The sequence below is a fragment of the Manis pentadactyla genome, chromosome 6, assembly GCF_030020395.1.
Source record: "Manis pentadactyla isolate mManPen7 chromosome 6, mManPen7.hap1, whole genome shotgun sequence".
Classification (NCBI taxonomy): domain Eukaryota; kingdom Metazoa; phylum Chordata; class Mammalia; order Pholidota; family Manidae; genus Manis; species Manis pentadactyla.
In genome coordinates, this window is record NC_080024.1 from 41,888,714 (window position 1) to 41,910,656 (window position 21,943).

A 21,943-nucleotide genomic window follows, 5' to 3' on the forward strand; every position below is an offset into this window, starting at 1 on the left:
AGACCCTAGCAATTCCTAGAATCCCAAATTTCTTTGTTTTCCATTTCAACTTTTTTGTGGATATTTATCACCTACTATCCCTTGGTATGAAACTTAGATTGTGAGACCTTTCAATAACATATTGCTGAAAGTGGGAATGCATCTCCTCTTTAGGAAGAAGACAAATTTTAAGCCTAAACACCTATTACATATGATGAACTATAGTAAAAATCTGCAAAGACCCTTTGAAATAAAAACAATGATTGATAACAGGTAATAAGCATACAAGACAAGCTTTAAAGACAAGCTTGAAGTACACATGTAATTTAGAAGATCATCATCTCTTTTGACTCGTTATGTGTTGTACCTCTTACAAAATATCCGCAGTGTTCTACATCAATGTTCATGGTTATAGAGTGGGAAAAAAAACTCCAGAAATAGTCCCCTGAGTCAGATTATGTCCCAAGGGCCAATCTATTTATCTGTAAATCTGGAAATGTAGGATAAAATCATTACACATTGACAAATAAAAGTAGAGCGAAAAAATGTTTAGCCACGACCATGATTAAAATTTTTTAATGAGAAGCTTCACGTGTAGTTCTAAAATAGCCAGAACCTGGAAGAACAAGAAAATATTATGAAATAGTAAATAAAAACTGTACAAACACCACAAAGACCCAAAGATCAACATAGTTCAGTGAAAACTCTTTGTTTTTTCATTTTCTAATGAGAGATGTTAGGAAAGGAGAGTTTGTAATTATGAAATATTCTCCAAACATTTGCTTAGCTTCTTACACAAAGCCAATTAATTTCCATTATATTACAACACTACCAACTGGGTGCTTGCTCTGTTTCCTGCCTTAAATATTACTTCATTTCATGCTCACATGGAAGTATTCATTTGATATTTTCTCTGATACCTCTGTGAGTTAGAGATTAGCACCTGCAATTTATAGATGAAGAAACGAAGGCTTACAACCAAAGTGTATCCACACCTCTCTCACACTGAAGTAGCCCTTGTGGTATTCATAACTACTTCTCTGTATTAGTGTCTGATAGCCTAGGGCCCACATGTGAGAAAAGTCAAGGTAACCCTTCATTAACATCTTTCTGCTTATTCTATTTTCTCAGGATAGAAGTTTCCAAGTGCTTATGCCACATGGTAAATAACGTCTTCTTTTTAGAATGACAATCATTATTTTTAAAAATCACACTCAAAAGAACTAATAATCAAAATATTTTCACATGCACAATGCAGTGTAACAATGGTGCTTACTCACAACTTCATCCCTACGCCCACACCATGGAAGAATGGGGAGCAGATTTCAATTATGATTCAGTTTCCTTTATTATTCAGACAAACAAACGCTAATAAACTAGAGTCATAGTGTATATTCTTGTAACGTGCCATGCCTGTTTCTTTATAAATAGTAAGCATTTATTTCATAAGAATGCAAAAAGAATAAGATTAACAAAATTCAAATCTCATATATTTCTAATTTGTTTCCTATGAGAAAAATAACATCTTTACTAATATTCCTTTTTTTTTCTTCAGGTGAGGAAGTTGAAGCTCAAATATATGTTTATTATTTCTCCTCCAGAGACCCTTTCTTTTAACTTTCTCTTTCTATTTTATCCAACTGTACAATTCACATATTTCTTTATATATGATTTTCTACCTAACTTTAGCTATATGACCTGAGTCTGAAGAAAAGATATAGGTAAAAGAGTGCGGTATTCCATTATATTTAATAGTCCTGTTAAAGGTGATAATTCTACTATTTTAATATACCTCTTCCCAAGAAAACTATTCTTAAAAAATCATAACTATCATTTCTTCTTAAAACCCAATCATAGACATCTGAACCAAATCCAAATATTAACAGCAATGAGTATCATCAGAATTGAGCACTAATTTCTCTGAGGGGAAAAAAAATCATTTTCAAATAAATACTTTTAAAATCTCTTTATGACTAAGTTGGATGTTTGGACAAATCCTGGGAATAAAGGGATCATTTTTACCTGTGCTCAGAAGAAATAGTCAGCCTTTGAGGAAATTGGGAAAGGAGTTTTTCTGCTCCTCATAATCTGCAAAGGCAGAAGCAATAAATTCTGATTCAAAAGACACAGGTCTGGGATTCTCATTCATGATGAAAGTATTTGGGAACCTCCCAAGATCAAGACCTCTTCCCTTAAAATATGCACGAAGGGTTCTGAAAAACTGAAGAAAGAAAATGTTTAGTGCCATATAAAAATTAAACATCCAAAAAGCTCAGAGATGAATATTTTCCCCACCTCTGTTTTCCCGCTGAGTTGACATTAGTCCTAATCTAAGTGGAAGGAAGTGGGAAACCTCAAAATAGAAGTACAAACTTTGGTTACTTCTATTCCACCTTCCTCTCCACTGTCAATTATCATGCCTTCTTTCTGACATTTCAGCCCTAAGCAAGGTAATTCACCATTCTTGTGGAAATCAAGGGAGGAATATCAACTACTTAGTAGCACCATGGTCACAGGGTTGTTTGCTAGCACCTCTAAGTACTGAAGCCAGAGATTAAATCAAACACCACAGTGATCAGAGCTCGGCGCACCCTCTCTGAAGGATGGGGACATCACAGTCTGTCTTCGGCTACAGTTTCTTTTCATACCTGGGTTTTCCTGCTTTCCTTTAGGAAAAGGTTTTATAAAAAACACATAAAATGTTCCGTGGTTGGAGGAGAATAATGATTCCATTTTCATCCATGGCACAAAGACCCTTGAGAATGACGTCTCCATGCTTCTTCTGGGGTAACCGTGAATCTGTTTGTCTAACGGTTTGCACAGAAGCTGTGCAAAGGGCTATTTGATTGTTTTAATCCTATGTTCTTATAGTTCACATAATTTTCTTTAAGAAACTATGTTTTGAAATAGTAATGTTACTATGTTTATTGAACTTAGCATATTTTTAAAAGAGAATTTTTACTGATATCTTTATGGTTTTCTTCCTAGACAGCCTTATGTTGAAAATAATGCCTACCAAAGATTACAGGTCAACTTTCAGTTTTTGCAATTGAGCTTTGCATGTGTTGGTTATAGGAGAATCTGCTTTATTATAAATTCAATCTAAGCTATGCAAAAAGCAATTTCCTCTTGATTTTGTATATGTATCAGCAACTAAGGCTATAAAGTCAGTGTGTTCTGTAAGATCATTTACAAATGTAATGTGCTGTGTGTGTGTAAGATCCTTTGTAAATATACATTGTTTCTCCTTACAGAAACAAATGTAAATTGGCCAGAGGAACAATAGGACACTGGCCACTAGGCTAGCAAGACCCTCGCAGGGTCTTCCCAGAGCTTGGCAGCCTCCTCTCCACTGTGGTCTAGCAGAGTGCAGTGTGCATAACCCCAGAGAGGGGCCTGTTCCACCCTGCTTCTCAGCTGTCCCTGAGCATGTTCTCACCAGATCTCGGTTTTGGGGGTTGTTGAGGGGCTTCCATTTCTCTTCGTTTCTCAGCATGGCTCCATGAGCAAGCCTGAGTAGTGCCAGGCCAACACACAGCAGCAGGAATGCTTTGGGAATGGTGGAATGAAGCTGAGCTAGAGCAAGGACGAGGGAAATATCGGCAGTCAAGGGAGAGAAGAGAGAGGAGAGGAGAGAAAAGGGAGAGAGGAGAAGAGGGGAGCAAAATCAGAAAAGAGAAAGAAGAAACTTCTTTAAAAGACAGACAATGAAGAAGTAGTGTATCAGTTCACCCTAATTTTGCAGACTTGTTTTTCTCCGGATTCATCTGCCTATGAAGCCCCCCAGATACAGCTGATTAGCTTAAAAGAGTCCATGAGGAAGAAAATGTTACATAGTGATACACAAAGCAATTATGAATACAACCTACAAAGTCTAAGTATGGATTTTCATCTTTGAAAAAATGCACTTTGTCCTCTCCAAAGAAAATGCATTTCATAAAAAAGAACAAGCAAGCAAATCTTAAGTTACTCATAAGTGTTAAGACAGTAGTCTCCAAAGAGAAAGGAAAAATATACCCCAAACCAAGAAATGCACTGTACACACACATCTGAGACAGACACAGACCACACTGGCCTAAGTAGACATTGTCACCCACCCCAAGGCATGAAATGGAAATGAAATACACAGAAGGGCTAATAAAACTTACCAGGTTTGGGCTTTGGCTGGCCCTGGTTGGTTCCCCACCTACAATCAGCAAGGCAATCACGGCTACTTATAACCAGTGGACTGGTTGCAGGTAGGTGTCTCTAACGTGAGCAGGCGGAGTTCAAAAATAATGATTCCACTTTCATCCATGGCACAAAGACCCTTGAGAATCACGACCTCATTCTTCTTCAGGGGTAACAGTGAACCTGTTTGTCTTATAAATACAGCAGCCTCTCCTCCAACCACGGAACATTTTATGTGTTTTTTATAAAATACACAGGCACTTTCATGCAGCCAAGTGGCTTTCTACTTTTTCACTTTCAAAAGACGGTGTATACACAGCAGCTAGGAATATGATGGAGATTATCCCACCTGAAAGAATGTTCTTTTGCAAATATCAGCTTTTCAAATTAACAGCATTTTTTGAATAGGAAATTCTACTCCAAGAGACAAAATTGCTTTTGTGACCTATACCTTATATTTCTTCTGAGAATCTCAGGAAGCTTTGCAAGTTTTCAGTAGTGGCATGGTTTATCATAACACTACTTCAAAATAGGGAAAAAAGATAGCATGTGTTTCATGGAAAAAAGAAACATTACAATACCTACAGCATCCTCTTGCTGAATAAATGCTACCTGTAGAAAATGGTAGGGTTGAGAAATCGAACTTGATGAGTTACAAAGTTGCTTTGGTTCCAGTAATTCAGAACAATCCAGGAAAAGCTCTTTGTGAGAAGGCTAGTAATCTAGACTGGAGATTGTCTGGCTATTAACTGTCTAGAAATTGTCTAGTCTCAGTCTTTCTATCTTGACTTTGAGCAAGCACTATGACCTTCATTTGTTCATTTCTTTGTTCATTTTACAAATTTTTACTGACTTCCTACTACATGCCAGGCACTGCACTAGGCTTTGAGGATAACATGGTAAGAATAATAAATATAGGCCCTACCTTCATTGAACTAACAGATTAGTGGCAATATAGACAATCAAAACACATAAACAATTTATAAAACAAATATAAGTGATATAAATATTATAAATCCAAATGATAATAATTTCTATGAAGAGAAAGTAGGGGCTATGAGAGTGTAGGAAGGGGGATTTGATTTGGTCTTAGGGGACAGGAGAGCTTCTATGAAGAAGTAACCTTACATGTGGTAGATGAGTGGGAGTTACCAAGGGAGTACAGAGGGGGAAGAACTTCAAGCAAGGTGAACAACTGTGCTAGGCCCTGTGGCTGAAAGGAACATGGCACATTAAAGCAACTGAAAGTAAATTAGCACGCCAGGAATAGAGGGAGCAGGGGGCAGCCTGCTGCAAAATGGGGCTGGTCAGGGAGTCAGATTATGATCTTTCTGCTGCAAGCAATGCTCACTGATTGAAGGGTTTTAAGCGTTGCAGTGGGGAGGATAGACTAAGCGAGAAAAGAGGGATGTGGGAGACCAGTTAGGTGGCTACTGCAGTAGTCTAAGGCAGGACGAGACATTACGCTAGATTTGGGTAGTAGCACAGATGCAGAGATGTGGGTGGATCACGGAGGTATCTTGAAAGGATGGGTAGTGTACTAGATCCTATGGGAGGCAGGGCTAAGGGGAAGAGAATTTCCAGACCAGTTCCCAGGGTTCAGGATTATGCAGCTGAGTGGAGCGAGGATCAGGAGTTCCAGTTGGAGCACTGAGTTTGAGGAGCTGCTGAGATCTCCAGGTGGGGATGGAGAGTGTATAACAGGATACCCAGGTCTGGGTTCAGAGGGGAGGGGTGGGAAGGAAATGTAAATATGGGATTGTTAGCATATAAATGGGTGAGAGTACCTCAGTACAAATTAGCAGATGAGAAGAAAAGGTGGCTAGGAGTTGGGCTTTGAGAAATTTTAACGAGTAACAGCCATATACAAGCATCTATACAAAAAAGACACTGGAGGTATGGGGGAAACCAGGAAAGTATGGAAGCAAAAGAAAGAAGTGTTTCAAGAAGGGACAAATTGGGTAAAATGAGACTGAAAAGGGCCCATGGAGCCTTAGAGTTGTTTTGGTAGATGGAGGTGAAAGACTGGAAGTGAGGGATGGAGGGGAAAGAAAGAGAGTGGGGACACCAAGCTCTTGAGAAGTTTAGCTGTGAAGAGGGAGAGAGAAGGAAGCAGCTGGAGAGGTCAGTGGAATCCGGAGAAGGTGGTGGTGTCATTGTTTTTAATGTGAGAGACTTGAGTTCGTTTAAATATCAGTAGTTAATTGAGTAAATGAATACCCTGGAATATCACTACTTCAACTCTCCTTAAACTCCAGAGTTCGAAGTTAAAGGATCTAATAATATGTATTAAATTGCTAAGTGAGATTATAGCCAAGTCACTACACTGCAAACTCCTTAGACAAGGCTCATCTCTGCATTCCCAGTGCTGAGCACTGAACCCGATAAATAGACAAGTCACTTTTTAAACGGGAAAGACTGAATAAATTGGAATAAGACTTGCAAAGCCATTTATCTATAAATACGTCATACCTTTAGCTATGTTTGTATAACAACACAGCATATTTGTTTGACCTTTTAAGAGCTCCCCATTTTAAGAAATATTTATAGTTTTTCAAGGGCTCAGTGTGCCAAGAATAGAGCAGAGGCAAAGAGCCCTGGCTCAGCGGACCCTCGGTGACCACAATAGATGGGAGAGGAGAGGCTGATCCCTCATATCATGAGGCCACACAAAGCTTCCAGGTCCCATGAGCCACTGAAACCACTGGAATTGAATTCCCTCTCACCTCCAGGGGTGACAAAGCTGTTTTTTAAAAAAATTCCCATGACATTCTTGAACATCTCTACAATATGGTCAACCATTTGTCCCTTTTGCCAGTGACAATGCAGTGTGAGTACCTCCAATTACAGAGTTGACCCTCAGAATTCTCTAGTTATTCAACATGTAGAAATTTCTTTTATTCTTAGCTGTCTTCTGTTTAAAAAATATTATCCTCTTGTTTAAATTCTATCCTTCTGTTTTAAAATGCTGTTCTCTTGCTTTAAAATGTTTTAAAAATGCTTAAGGGGCATATTAAAGAAGAAAAAAGACTTCCCTCTGCTTAAAACATGTTACATATGTTTTTACTTCTTAGGGCCAGAGTGTGAGCCAATTCTAGAAGCCTAGATGTGTAAAGGAAGAAAGACAAGGTCTAGGTGGGGCGGCTATCCTTCCCTGAGAGAGTTTGGCCTCACAGGCTGGCCTCAGCCTCAGTTTTCATCAGGCCTTCGCTGTCATCAGCTGGGACCTGGGAGTGGCCTTTCCTTCTCCCGTGGTCCCTCCTCTGGCCTGCTTCTTCCCTGCCACCAGCCTTCCTGAGAAACACGCGCTAGTCAGAGAGGGGCAGCCAGCACACGTACTGTTCAGTCCTGACCTAAATTTAAGCTATTTCTCCTACAAGTACGATGGGGATGCAGAGGCAACAAAAAGCATGATAATCATACTTGATCTGAAGTCAGCTCAGAAAAAACAAAGCAAGAAAATGGACATCCAGATTGACACACTGACTGAGGTATAAACCAAACTCTCTCGACGTGGATTTGAGCAACAGTTTCCCAATTCCCCGTCATGTCAGGCCATTTTGGTATCTCCAATAGTCATAATAAAGGAGTGAAGGATTACTCCTAAAATATAGACTACTACATCACTTCCTTTGGCTTTGCAAACAGCTTCCAGCAGGCAGTCTGCTTTTATAGCAGAGCGCCTGAGGTGGTCGACAACATCTTTGGCTTTGCAACTGACTCTGGAGCATAGACAACAGGAAGACAAGGTCGCACTGATAAGGCAAAGCTTACTGGCATCCCTCCCACCTCTAGGGACTTCTTGATGCCAGTATGATAAAGTCTAAGCTCTTGCTGATGATAAAAACGCCAGTTGTACCCTCCCAGCCATTTGACCTCGCCAGTGAACACCACCCACACTTCTACCTTCGTGCCTTTGACCTTGCGGTTGCTTCTGCCTGGAATGCCTTCTCTGACTCCTGTGTGCCTTCGGAACGCCCTGTCCTTCAAGGATCACCTCAAATATCACTTCTGAGGAAAAAGAAGCCACTTAGTCACTTCAATGGCTCTTACCTTGCTGAATTAGGATTTGCTTCCACGTGTCTCTTCGTCCCCCACACGGACTTCCTGAAGTAGGCACCAGGTCTTTTTTCATCATCAGTTCTTCAGAACTTGGCATATAATGCCTGGCATAGAATTTATATGGCATAATATATATACATAGAGAGGCATATCACAAATGTTCATGGAATTAATAATTCTTCAGGTAAAATCTGAGCTTAGATTCTTAAAATGCTCTTTAGAGAAAACTGCAGGTGGACAATAAATATTTTATTTGACTTGAATATTCAAATGAACCAGTCAAATGTAAGTTAATGTGCAATCTAGGTGCCATACACAAAGCAATGGAGATTGCAGGGAATGTGGCAATTTTATGACCACACACCCCTTTCTATTTAAATTGTTTTGCAGGGGAGGCTGCAAGCCAAGGAATCTGGGCAGTCACCAGAAGCTGGAAGAGGAAAGGAACAGATACTTCCTTAGAGTCTCCAAAGGGAGTGAATCCTGCACCCACCTTGATCTTGGCTCAGTGATGCTAATTTCAGATGCCCGGCTTCCAGAACTGTGAAAGAATAAATTTTTGTGTTAGCCACCCGCTTCTTGGTAACTAACATACAGGAAACTGAGACAAGGAATAGCAAGATGTCAGGTCAATCATGCAGGAAAAAGACCTGTAACTCTCTACAATTTCTTCAGCTTCTACTGAAAGCGTTGCGCCATGTCTAGACTTAGAAGCTGGATCTGAATTCTTTATTCCCTTTTGAGAAAGGTGGAGCTTCTTCGGTCATCCAATTCGTAACAAAAAATGGACTTAGGCTGAAATGTCTATTACGAACCTGAGGTTTTATGTGAGTAAAATAATACTAATATTTTTTTAATACAAAAGAGATGAGAAAAGTTTCCATTTTAAACTATTAAGTTAGGTATGACCCTATCAATGAATCACATAATTTTGTAATAGACCACATATTTTAACCCATTAATAAAATTATTTAAGTGTCTGGAAGAAACACCATTCTTAAAATGTTACATAAAGTTCCAGACACAAAATTTGTATGATAAAAGGAGTAGTTTCAGAGAAGAAAAAAATTGAGGACAATTCAGATGGGCATTTCTTTGGATATTTTGGTGCATAGTGAGGAAATGCTTTTCTTTCTTAGTGCTATTTATCAATTGTGAACTCTGAAATACAGCTAGTGAGCTTTTATCCTTAAAAAAAAAAATCAACAGATCCCCTCAAAAAACAAAACCAAAATCAGCTCCCCACCAAAAACAAAAACAAAAAAGAAAAAAAACAATGGTTAATTCCCAGTATTCTGGGAGCTCTTTCATACTTTAGGTGTATAAACTGTTATTCCATTCAACAAACAGAAGAGCAGACCTTAACCCTTTTCTTTCAGAAGTACATTCTGTGAGTATGGCCCAGGGGAAACTCATGAGAAATCTCAGAGCAGAGATGATGCCATCTTCATGCTCCAACAGTAATGTGCTCCCAGGTGGCAGCAGAGACCTTCTAGGCTTCTGCAAAGAACATTACCTGTTGACTTCTGTTTTTAAAATTCCACTTTTAAAATTGGCTTTTTGAGGTTTTATGACTGAGTTATAGAAGTGTCATGAGGAGTCTGAAAACAAATCCATCACCAGGAATACGGTTCTGTCTGTGATTTGCCTGTAAATTTTCTTAACGGTGTCTTTTGATAAGCAGAAGTCTTTAATTGCAATGAAGTATGACTTAACAATTTTTTAAATCATTGCTTTTTTTTATTCTGCCTAATTACCTTGAACTGCCATCATGTCACAATGTAGTCTCCTATATTTTCTTCTAGAGGCTTCATAGTTCAGTTTTTACATTTAGATTTATGAGTCATCTCAAATTACTCTTTGTGCATGATGTGAGGAAGGGTCCAGGTTTATTTATGTTTTTCCATATGAGTATTTAGTCATTCCAGCACTATATGTTGAAAAGATCTTTCTTTCCCCATTGGAGTGTTTTGGAACCATTCTTGAAAATCAGATGACTATAAAACTTTGGATCTATTTTTGAACACTCTGTTCTGTTACACTGATGTACATATGTATCTGTCCTTCTGCCTTTTCCACACTGCCTTTGATTACAATAGCTTTATAGTAGGCTTGAAATCAAGTAGTGTGAGTCTTTTTCAAAGTTGTGACTATTCAAAATTGTTCACTTCTCCATATAAATTATAGAATCAGCATGTAGATTTTTAGAAAAATAGCATGCTGGGATTTTGACTGAGATTGCATTTAGTCTACATATCATATTGGAGAAAAATGGCATCCTAAAAATAGTGAGCCTTCCAACCAATGAATATTATATCTCACTTTAAGGCTTTAATGGAATTTATATAAAATTGGAATTTATATAAAAACAGAATTTTTATAAATTCTAACACATAAAAATTAAAGAGAACAGAATAATGCAAGTCCATGTACTTATTGCTCAGCTTCAACAATTAACAGCACATAGGCAATTTTGTTATGGACATAATTGTTTTTGTTAAATCAGGATTTTGGACTACCTTGGGTCATTGTTACTATCATTCATTCAGAAAACTATTTAACACATTTCTACAATGTAAAACACACATTGCTAAGTGTGGGAATGCAAAGAGGTATATCGAAAGGGATGTGATCACTGCCGGGGAGGCACAGACAATCTACTTGGAGAAGCAGCATGGTGTGGTGGAAAGAACTGCAGGACCAAACTTAACCATGTTCAAAACTTGTCTCCGCCATTCTCTTGGGCAATTATTTAATCTCTCTGCACCTCAATTTCCTCATATGTGAAGTAATCCAACTTTGCAGTGTTGTTGAAAGAATTAGAAATGATATATATAAAGGGGCTACACAGTACCTGACAAATAGACATTAAATAAATGTCACTATCATTAAGAACTGCACATAAAGAGTCTACAAGATCTAACTTGATGACTCCCATATGGAACTATGGCAGCTAGAAGTAAGAATAAGATCAGTCCTGACTGTGGCAACTGGTGTCTTTTTATGGAGAAAATTTTGATAACAGAGATATGGCCATAAGAAGTTACTGAACAAGGATAAAGAAGTAGCAAAAGGGAGGAGATACTCAAAATAAATGTAGTAGCTCAGTAGGCTTGTGTGGCAGACTCTGCTTGTTGCTTCTTTTTATCTCTTTTGCTATGGACTGAATTGTGTCCCCTCAAAATTCATATGTTGAAGTGCTAGCCTCCAATCTTTGGCACATTGATTTTGGACTTTCAAGCCTCCATAACTTTGAGAAATAAATTTCTGTTGTGTAAGCCATCCAGTCCATAGTATTCTGTTATAGCAGCCCAAGCAGACTAATGTACATCTGTTTCTTAGACATTGTTTAGTGTATCAACATATCCAACTTAAAAACTTGTTTCCACAGCTTCCGTTGCATTTCTTCGTGACCATGTGATATCATTCTGGCCAATGAGCCACCGATGGAAGTCCCTGAGGGTCGGAAAGGGGCAAGAGAGAATCCTTCCCAAATAAAAGGCAGAGTTCCTTTTGTGCCTTCCCTCTTCTTCCTCCTGGAATGGAAATATATTAGCCACCATTTTATTTTGAAAGCCACACATTAAGGATGGAAAATTAATTGGATAGGAGCTTTGGTTCTTGATGATTTCTTGGAGACTTACCCTGGACCTTCTGCTTCGAGATTTGACTGAGCAATTGTTTGTCAGGTTTTCTGTTTCTTGCAATCTAGTCCTAACTGTGTGGGGAGGAGATATCTTTGGAAATGGTAGGGAAGAAGACTGGAAATGTAGATTGGTCAAAATGTCAAAGAGTTTGGACTGTAGCTTACAGAACATGCACGTAGATTAAAAGGTTTTCGAAAAGAGTGATAATGCTAAATTGCTATGTAAAAAATGATTAATGGGAATACGTAATATGCATGATAGAAGGGAAGTGGGTGAGCTAGGAAAGGGGAATCATTCATGAAACTGCTATAAAATTTGAAATACTAGTAATGACGGTCTAAACTAGGGCAGGAGCCAGAAAGGAGTGAACCAATGCAAGGGTGACCCTGAAGTGCTGGGCTCCCTAGGTTTAGCAACTAATTGGATATGACAGGCAAAGGGAGATTATTAAAATGAATGGATTTTCAACCTGTGTAATTGGGAGGATTTAATAGGAAAATGAAAACTAAAAGGAATTGCTAATTAGGGTTCAAGAGAAATTATAATGTTAAATTTCAACAGTGAATTGAAACTGAGTTTGTCCAGTTTGGAGAAAACTAGAGACTGGAGAGCTAGGAAAGCACCTATCATTTTAGAGCACTTTTTATATCAGGTGCATTTGTTCCATTATTCCACTTAATCCAACTGCTAGGTTTGTAAGGTAATATCACTAGCAATAACTTATGGATAAGGAGTCCTAGCGAAGCTAAATATAGTGCCATTGACTCAGAAATACTTAAGACACAGAACTGAGGGAGCAAGGCTGTCTAACTTGGTGAGTCATCCACCCAGAATAGATCACTAAGTCATACAGTTAAAAGAAATCTCTGAGGGAAAGTATAGCAAAAGTAAAAGGAAGACTGGGGAAGATCAGTGGAAAAAAATTCTTTTTCAAAGCAAGAGGAATAACTAGTATGGTCAGAAAAGATTTTGACAGAGTAGTAGATGAACTAGTATTGATTACTACATATTGCAGATCTTCAGGAAGAACTCTATTTCTGTGCCAATCTGGTTTGAATTCTACTTCAGGGAAATTGCTTCATTTCTTAACCCTATTTCCTTTCTTGAAATGTGATGATAATAATCCTCTCTTTAAGGATTTTTATGGAGAATGAAATGAGAAGCTAAATGTGAATGTCTCTGGCCCTGAATCTGGTACAACAGATACTCAATGAATGTCTGCTAAAAGGATAAAGCACAGGTGACAAGGCAGTCTATACACACCCTGTATGGTCTGCGATGTCTATTAAAAGAAATTACTTACAATTCTTAATTTTCTTACTATTTGTTTCTTTTCCTTCAAAGTTGAAGTACAGCATAAGTGTGACGAAAAGTTCCAGTTTGTTGCACTTTAGCACCTGAAGATCTTACTGCATCACGGTCAGACTAGAACAATTTGAACTTTTAAAAATAATTTAAAACTGTAATGTATTGCATTAAGCTGAAAAAAGAACAAAATGGAGACTCAGAAAACCCATTCTGCACACTCTCCTTTGTAGTTATAGAACCTAAGATCTTGGGGATAGTGAAAATTAAGATAGGCCATTGGCTGGCAGCATCTTAAGACATTTTAATCGTCTCCATATCCTCCACTTCATGAGAGTCAGGTAAGTTGCCAGGTCAAATCTAACTCAGAGGCTTACCTACCAAATCCAATTAGTTGCTAAGCCTAGGGAGCCCAGCACTTTAGGGTCACCCTTGCATTGGTTCACAACTTTCTGGTTCCCACCCGAGTTTAGACATTACTAGTATTTCAAATTTTACAGCAGTTTTGTAAATGATCCTCTTCTCCTACCTCACTCACTTCCCTTCTATCCTGCATATTACATTCCCATTAATACTTTTCTAAACACAAAGACCTAACAAACTTCAGTATAAGAACTCCCAAATGATGGCCCTACCAGTTTTTCCTATCCAATCTACCCAAAAATTCACAGCTGAAGGATTATAAGTAATGACATTAAATTGTCCTACTCACTTCATTTGGTCATTAAATGTTTCCAACAGTAATGCCAGGACAATGAGAGGCATTATTTCTGTACCCCATGAAGACTATCAGGGAAACAATGCTTCATGAGTATTTTCATGTTTCTGCATAGTGTGGTTTCCTGAGTAAAGGAAATTGCATGCTGTGAAGATGCCTCCTTTTCACAGAAACACTTACTTTCAGTGCTCTGTTTCCTTTTGCCTCCTGTTTGGTGGAGCCACGTATTTACATTTTATGGGGAGATGAAACCTGGAGCTATCTGTTTACATTCCAAAGGATTGTAAAACATTTGAGAGCAAAGGCGTCTCTTTCTCTCTCAGGAGGGTAGGAGAGCAGCATGTAGCTTTGTAAAAAATTCCCAGATTCATGATTTTGGGGTTCCTCTCCTGTGGTTCAAAATCAAACCAAAAGCCCCTTTTGCACATGCATGGGTCACCTGGCCCTCCTCACACTGCCCTCAAGGAGGAAGAATGGGATAAGGGGAACTGATGTGATTACTGTTATAAGAAATAATAGTCTATTCCTTGTCCCCAAACCTCATTTTTTATTTTGGGTTAATATAAGTAAATGTGGATATTAGAAACCTATCAAAGACAGTCTCAAAAGGTTACAAAAATATTGACTAAGTTTGCATACTAATGATGTGCAAAACAACATTTTGGGATGTGGAAGGAAAACATAATTCCTTTTCAGGTGTTTAACCTAATATACTAATGTATTAAAATTTTATACATGGATTGATGTATACACTCAGCCTTTATCACAACTGGCCACACATAGTATGTGGAATATAGTCTGAGAAGAGTAGAAATTCGACAGCCTGTAGGAGGCAACAGGGCGCCCCAGTAGTTTATTCACTCACTTTTTCACTTTAAGCATATCATAACATTGCATTGTATGTTAGATGGTTAAAGGACTCATGGATTAAATTATTAAATATATATTATTCATATACTAAAATGTATAATAGTTATATTAACATTTTATGTATATTTACATACAATAATATATATATGTTATTTAGTTGTAACTAACATAACTATTGTAATCTATTAAAATAAGCCGCTTAAAACTACTCCTAACAAGAAACTTCTCCTTTCAACAGAGTTGAAAATAATGCCAGTAATGCAAGCACAAACCAACAAAAGAAAATACCAGTGCTGACACTTCTACCCTTTTGTCAGGCTCATCAGGAATTAAAAACAGTAATTTAATCAGATCTGACAAGAAGTTACTCCTTTCTACAAAAGCCCTGAATAATTAAGGCAATCTTGAGAAAAAAGAACAAAGCAGGAGCATCATGCTCCTGGACTTGTAACTACGCTACAAAGCTACATTACTCAAAGCAGTATATAATACTAGAACAAAAACAGACTCATAGAGCAATGGAATAGAATACAGAGCTCAGAAATAAAGCCTTCTATGCTTCTATGGTCAACTAATCTATTACAATGGAGGCAAGAAGATACAATGGGGAAAAGACAGTCTCTTCAATAAATGGCATTGGGCAACTGGACAACTACATGCAAAAGAACAAAACTGGACCGCTTTCTTACACCATACACAAAGATGAACTCAAAATGGAATAAAGACTTCATATATGACCTGAAACCATAAAACTCTTAGAAGAAACATAGGAAATAAGCTTTTGATATTGATCTTAGTGATAATTCCTTGCATCTGTCTCCTCAGACAAGAACAACAAAAGCAAAAAAGAAAAAAGGAAAAAGCAAGCAAGCAAATGGGACTACATTCAACTAAATAGCTTTTGCACAGAGAAGGAAACCATCAACAAAATGAAAAGGCAACCAACTAAATAGGAGAAGATATTCACAAATGATGTATCCAATAAGGGGTTAACATCCACAATACATAAAGAACTCATGTAACTCAATATTTAAAAAAAAGAAAATCTGATTAAAAAATGATCAGAGGACATAAACAGTCAATTATCAAAAGAAGACATTTAGATGGCCAACAGATACATGAGAAGACATTCAAGTTCACTAACCACCAGGGCACTGCAAATCAAAACCACAGTGAGATATCACCTCACACCAGCAAGAGTGCCTAATATCAACAAAACAAGAAATAACAAGTTTGGCAAGGATGTGGAAAAAGTGAACCCTTGTATACTGCTGGTGGGATTGTAAATTGGTGCAGCCACTACAGAGAACAGTATGGAGGTTCTTCAAAAAATTAAAAAACAAAACAAACAAAAATTGATCCAGCAATTCTACTTTTGGGTATTTTTCTGAAGAAAATGAAAACACTAACTGGAAAAGACATATGCACCCCTATGTTCATTGCACTATTATTTACAATAGTCAGGATAGAGAAGCAACCTCAGATTCATTGATAGATTAATGGTAAATGGGTTTTTATTGCTCAGCTATAAAAAAGAATGAATCTTGCCATTTGTGACAACATGGATGGTCCTAGAGGGCATTATGCTAAATGAAATAAGTCAGAAAGACAATTACCCTAGGATTCCATTTATATGTGGAATCTAAAAAACAAAGAAACAAAGAAAATGAAATAGAAATAGACTCACAGACACAAAGAATAAACTGATGGTTGCCAGAGGAGAGTGGGGTAGGAGGATGGATGAAATAGGTGAAGGGAATTTAGAAGTACAATCTTTCAGTTATAAAATAAATAAGACACTTGGATATAATGTACAGCATAGGGAATATAGTCAATAATATTGTGACAACTTTGTATGACAGATGGTAACTAGATTGTGGTGACCATTTCATAATGTACATAGAATCACTATGCTGTACACCTGAGCCAATACAATATTGTATGTCAATTATTCAATAAGTTATTTTTCTTCATTAAAAATTAAGATTATTTTAAAAATCAATTTAAATTCACTATTGCTCTAAATATATTTTCTGCCTTGAGTTATTAGCTATTGATATTATGAAGCTATTATAATTAGGAAGGCATTAAAATATATCATCTCTAAATTTTCTACTTACATATTAGTATAGTAGTGGTATGTTTACTGGGGGAAAGTTTAAGCATTTTCTTAATGATAGGGTGTGCCATCAAAAAAGTTTGGGGATCATTGTCCAAAACAGGCACATTTCCTATTTCAGTAATCTGTGGATCTGTAATTTATAAATGTAACTGAATTTTTTATTAATTCTATTAAAAAATTAGAAGACTTTTAAATGAAGTGAATGTTACACATTCTTAATTTAAAATGCAACCACATTACATACTATTTTTCTAAAAAGTTTAAACCAACTTCCCTTCATATTTTTTTTCTCCAGCACATCAAAACCTCTTATAGACTCCCTCCTCTCCCTTCCACCCCAATCTTATATCATCTTTTTAATATCAACAATCTCTGTAATGCCCACCATACGAAATGCTGTTATTTACTGCAAGGCAGGAAATGAGAATAAATCAGCTTTCCTTTTCAAGCATCTTTTAATTCAATCTTTGCAGTTCCAGAGTGGAGAGGCCTTTGTTGTCAGTTAAATCCTTATATTCCAACCCTTGTATCATTCCAGCTTTATTTCTCATAATCTTCTATAGTCCTTTCTTGATCAGAATTGCACAATTATTAAAGGTAAATGGCTTGATTCTTTTTTGTTGAGCATGTGTTAATATGAACATACCTTACAGAAATATTTGATACTTAAGGATACACTAATTTACATACACAAATACTCAAAATGAGCACATACCTGACAAACCTGATGCTTTCTTTCACACAGTACACTGTGATATTAGCACACTTAGAAAGTATATGAAATTTAACTCTTTCTCAAAACATATTCAAGAGAAGCAAATCACTAGAAGCATTTTTAAAAGCTCAATTTTATATAAATTTCTTCAGTTAGAATCATAACTCTAGACCTATACCCAGTAGGAAATTTTATCTATTAAGTACAGTAAGATGCTTCCATTTACTTGATAAAGCAAACTAATACACTTTCCTTAATTTCAAGCCACATCCAAATTCTGACTATTCAAACCGAACAACAAAACTATCTTTAATCAAAATCATGCACATGTGCACATGCAAAACAACTTAGGGACTGGAGACTGTTTTCTTGTCTTTCTAAAGGCTGTTTAAAATTCAAAGAACTGAGGGGCTTTTCCTTCATTAAACGTTTTATATTTATCAGCTTTCAATTAAAACTAGGGTTTAAAATATTATGTAAGGATAGCAATTATGAAAAAGACTTCAGTTCCTTATTACGCATGGTAGGCAGACTTCTAAAATGGCACCCAAGATTCTTATGCTCTAGGGTACACACCTTGTATCATCCATGCCCCTTGAATGTGGGTGTAATTTGTGACTATGATAGGATTATGAATGTTACTTTATATGGCTAAAAAGATTTTGCAGATGTAATTAAGGTTGACCTCGAATTAATCTAAAGGGAAGTTATCTCAGTAGATCTGAGCTACTCTCAGCCTTTTAAATCTGGGTCTAAAGGTCAGTAACAGAGAAAAATGTGAAAGAATCCTCCTGCCAGTCTTGAAGGAGCAAAATGCGATTTTGTGCAGGGCCAGGCCGCAGAGAATGGCACGGGAAGCTCAGAAAAGAAGAGCCCCAGGAAAAGAGGAACCTCAGCTGTTAACAACCTGAGTGAGTCTGAGGTAGGACAGAAGTCCTGGCTTGATTTCCGAAGTGTGATTCCGAACAGAGAACCCAGTTGGTCTTGCCCAGACTTCTGACTTCAGAATTGTAAGTAAATAAACTGGGTTGTTAAATTTGTAATTTGTTATGCAGCAATAAAAATATATAAATATTATAGAAAGGGAGTGAAGATGAAGAGGGAATTGGAAAATGGGAGAAAAACTAGTGGGAAAGACCTATGCGGCTTTCATGTTGTATACTCCAGTGGCAGTTTTGTTAGTAAGCTAATAGCCAGACATGCACTTGGAAGGGGAAGAGGGCCTTCGGCCATTGTTTACATTCAGTTGGATACTTGTTTACATTCTAAACATTCTATGTAAACTCTTCTCCAGGGATGTGAGGAGTAAGAATATAAACAATAGACTGGCCAAAACTGACAGTTTCAACATGGAGTTGACCCTGACTGCACCTCAAAATACATTATATGCTCATTAGGCTACTAAAAATCACTTACCTCCATGACAATTCCAAGGCAGACCATCTAAGGATGAAAAGAGGGCACCACCTTATCTTCCTTAAATCCCCTCTCTACTCTGAAAACCACCCATCTTGATGAATACCCACCCCTTGGCTTAAACTCTACCTATAAGACCACCCAACCCGAACTCCACCAGGTTGCTCTCTGGAGCATGACTGCACTCCCTCTTTGAGTATGTACTTTTGCTCTACTCAACTACTCTTTGCTTGTAACTGCTTGTCCTGCTCATGAATTCTTTCCTGGTCAATCAAGAACCTTCTTCCAGGTTGAGGTCTCACCTAGCATACAGGGAGATCTCCCCAGATTGGATTTACTGGCAAGAGTTTCAAGATAATCCTGTAAGTATCCAAATAAAATACTAACGCTTGTAGCTGTATTACTTCTCATCTTTTAACATTTATTTTTGGGTATATTTAATAATGTATAGAATATTAATACATGCAGTTTGTAACTCTTCATATATTTAGAGATGATGATTAAAATGGCTTTGAAAACATTTCTAATCAACATGTAAGAAAGAAAATACTTGTCCTTCAAAAGATGCCTTACCCCATTTTACTCCTTTCATCCATTTTATAATAAAGTTTAGATTATGTAGTGGCCTTTTTGGCATCTAATAATCCTAAAGACAATTTCTAGTTGCTTTTAGGAGCCCTGCAAATTAATATTACTGACTGAAGCAAAGTTTGAGGCTTATTATTTGGGGTACTTGTTTAAACAGAATCCCAGGGTTCCTCCCCACAGATCAAATTTAGTAGTTCTAGGGTGACCTGGGAATCTGTTTACAAAAAAATATCTAAATCATTCTCATTCTTATGTAATTTGAGAAACTAAGTACCTAAGAATTAACATCAAGTTAGCATAAGGAAAGTGGAAAGCATGGTCTCTGGGAGAAACCTGTATTTGGGAGAGAAATTATAAAATGCCTTAAAATAGAATGTGAACCATGAAATGTCCATACAAATGCATGTTGAAAGCTACAAAATACCAAGTTGGTAAATACTAGAATTTATCTTATTCTCAATATTTACCTGAGCTGTATCATGTTTATCATGCCCCATGCTTAGGCATTCAAATTTCTGAAATGCTAAACATGCTGCAAAGAAATAACTAACTTTTATTTTACTTCAAATGGTATTGTGGTGAGTATGTGACTGGAAAGCAATCTCTGAACATGTCCTTGTTCACCAAATTTATTGTTAAACATTGAGAACACCAGATTATGACAATTAAAAAGAAAGCACCAAAAATTGCTACACATTAATACCTGAGCAGAGACTGAAGGCAAATATTCACCTATTAAACCTTACACCCATAATGCTGAAACACAGATTAAAACGTTCACAACACTCTACAGAATAAAACAGCACTTTCTGTGAATTACAACCAGTTAAATGTAATGTTAACTATATCATACAAAAAATACACACAAAGTCACACATAATGTGTATTTAGTACACTGTACTTTATACAAAGTACTGGAGAAGATCATGCATGTTAAAGTGGAAAAATCTGCATGGTGACAATCATTTTTCAGTATATGCTATAGGACAAGTTCCTCTTTGCTGTTAAGTATTGTTACTATGCACTGCATTTTCTAGATGAGAACAAAACAGTCAATTTACAAATAAATGATTACTGAGTTTATCTCAGCATAACACATAGTTTGCCCTCTATAAACTTTTAACTATAATATAAAAGATGATACAGGTTGACAGCCATGTTTTTCATATTATTACATACCTTTGCTCAAATTATTTCTATCTCAGTTTGACCGTGCTTTAAAGAAAGACATGTTTTCTTTCTACATATTTTTAGAGAAACCTTTATTTTTGTCTTTGAGTGAGGTAGTGGAGGTGAAATTAGAAATAAGAAATGTGTTGCTTTTATGTTCAAAATTGAAATTGAAAAATATTCAAGAAATTCTAAGTATACAGAAACATGGGCATTTTTTAGCACAGACCATGAATGTCCTGTGAATGGAATAATTTGTTTTAATGAATACTATATCCATTATTTTAAGTAAGCACAATAGAAATACAAGTCTTTACATTAAAAAATACCTAGAGTCAGTTGTTTTGATCTTAAAAATAATTAGAAAGAAAAAAAAGAGATAGAGAAAAGGTGAACATTAAAAATATACTACATGAATCAGTTTATTACTGAAAAATCATATAGGGTAAATAACTTTATTTGATATGTAATACAAGCTTCAGTGATCTGAGGAAAAATAAGTACAGGTCTCAGTACTTATAGACAGAAATAAATTCATGTCTTTGATTATTTCTTAGAAAGAAAACAAAATTACATTTGAAGATTAATTTTTCCATGTATAATAATTTCAGAGCAGAAGTGCCACCACCTTCTCCTAAAATTAACTGTTTTCAGAAATTTTAGCCAAACTTAATTTTCTACATCCATGAAATATAATTCAATTTTAATTCAAAATGAGAACTCTACAATTAAGGGAGGCCTTTAGAGCATATACAGAGTATATACATATAAATACTAAGAGAAATATTTTAAACTTTTACTACACCAACTTCAGAGAAAAGGATTTGGGGCCAATTTGAGAAGACCACCCATAATAAAACATACAGTTATAAAATTGTAGGGCATTCCTTCATTTTAAGGCACAGTCTGTTTTATACCAAACAACTATAAGTTCAAGGTCACAGTGATAATATGCATTCAATTTTGGTCTGGTTTCTCATGGGTACACTGCTACATTTATATAGTTAGTCATAAGTTTAAGAAACTGTAATATGATCACTTCAAAGTAACATGTTTAAGTCACTTATATTTTTTTAAAAGTAAATAAATAAGCCATACAATTTCCTAATTTATATACACTAAACACTGGAGTTTCCTTCCCCTCCACAGTGGAGGAAAAGATAGTTATTTCTACCAATATT

The 21,943-nt window shown here is 36.6% G+C and overlaps 1 protein-coding gene across 2 annotated transcripts in view; it reads right to left on the bottom strand.

The window, feature by feature from the left end:
* Nucleotides 1–212: 212 nt before the first annotated feature.
* The window catches only part of LOC118928252 (uncharacterized protein C2orf66), a 149,766-nt gene continuing 128,035 nt past the window's right edge, over nucleotides 213–21,943 (bottom strand). Inside the window, exons 2-7 of one of the 2 annotated variants that reach the window (XM_057503764.1) lie at nucleotides 8,705–8,752; nucleotides 8,203–8,315; nucleotides 4,128–4,165; nucleotides 3,419–3,550; nucleotides 2,002–2,200; nucleotides 216–595 (exon numbers count right to left, since the gene is read on the bottom strand). In XM_057503764.1, coding sequence (XP_057359747.1) covers nucleotides 2,021–2,200; nucleotides 3,419–3,550; nucleotides 4,128–4,165; nucleotides 8,203–8,315; nucleotides 8,705–8,752 — 511 coding nt within the window. In that variant the 3' untranslated portion in view covers nucleotides 216–595; nucleotides 2,002–2,020. Of the gene's footprint in view, nucleotides 596–2,001; nucleotides 2,201–3,418; nucleotides 3,551–4,127; nucleotides 4,166–8,202; nucleotides 8,316–8,704; nucleotides 8,753–21,943 lie in introns of both variants that reach the window. The other variant, XM_057503765.1, reaches the window with a different exon arrangement.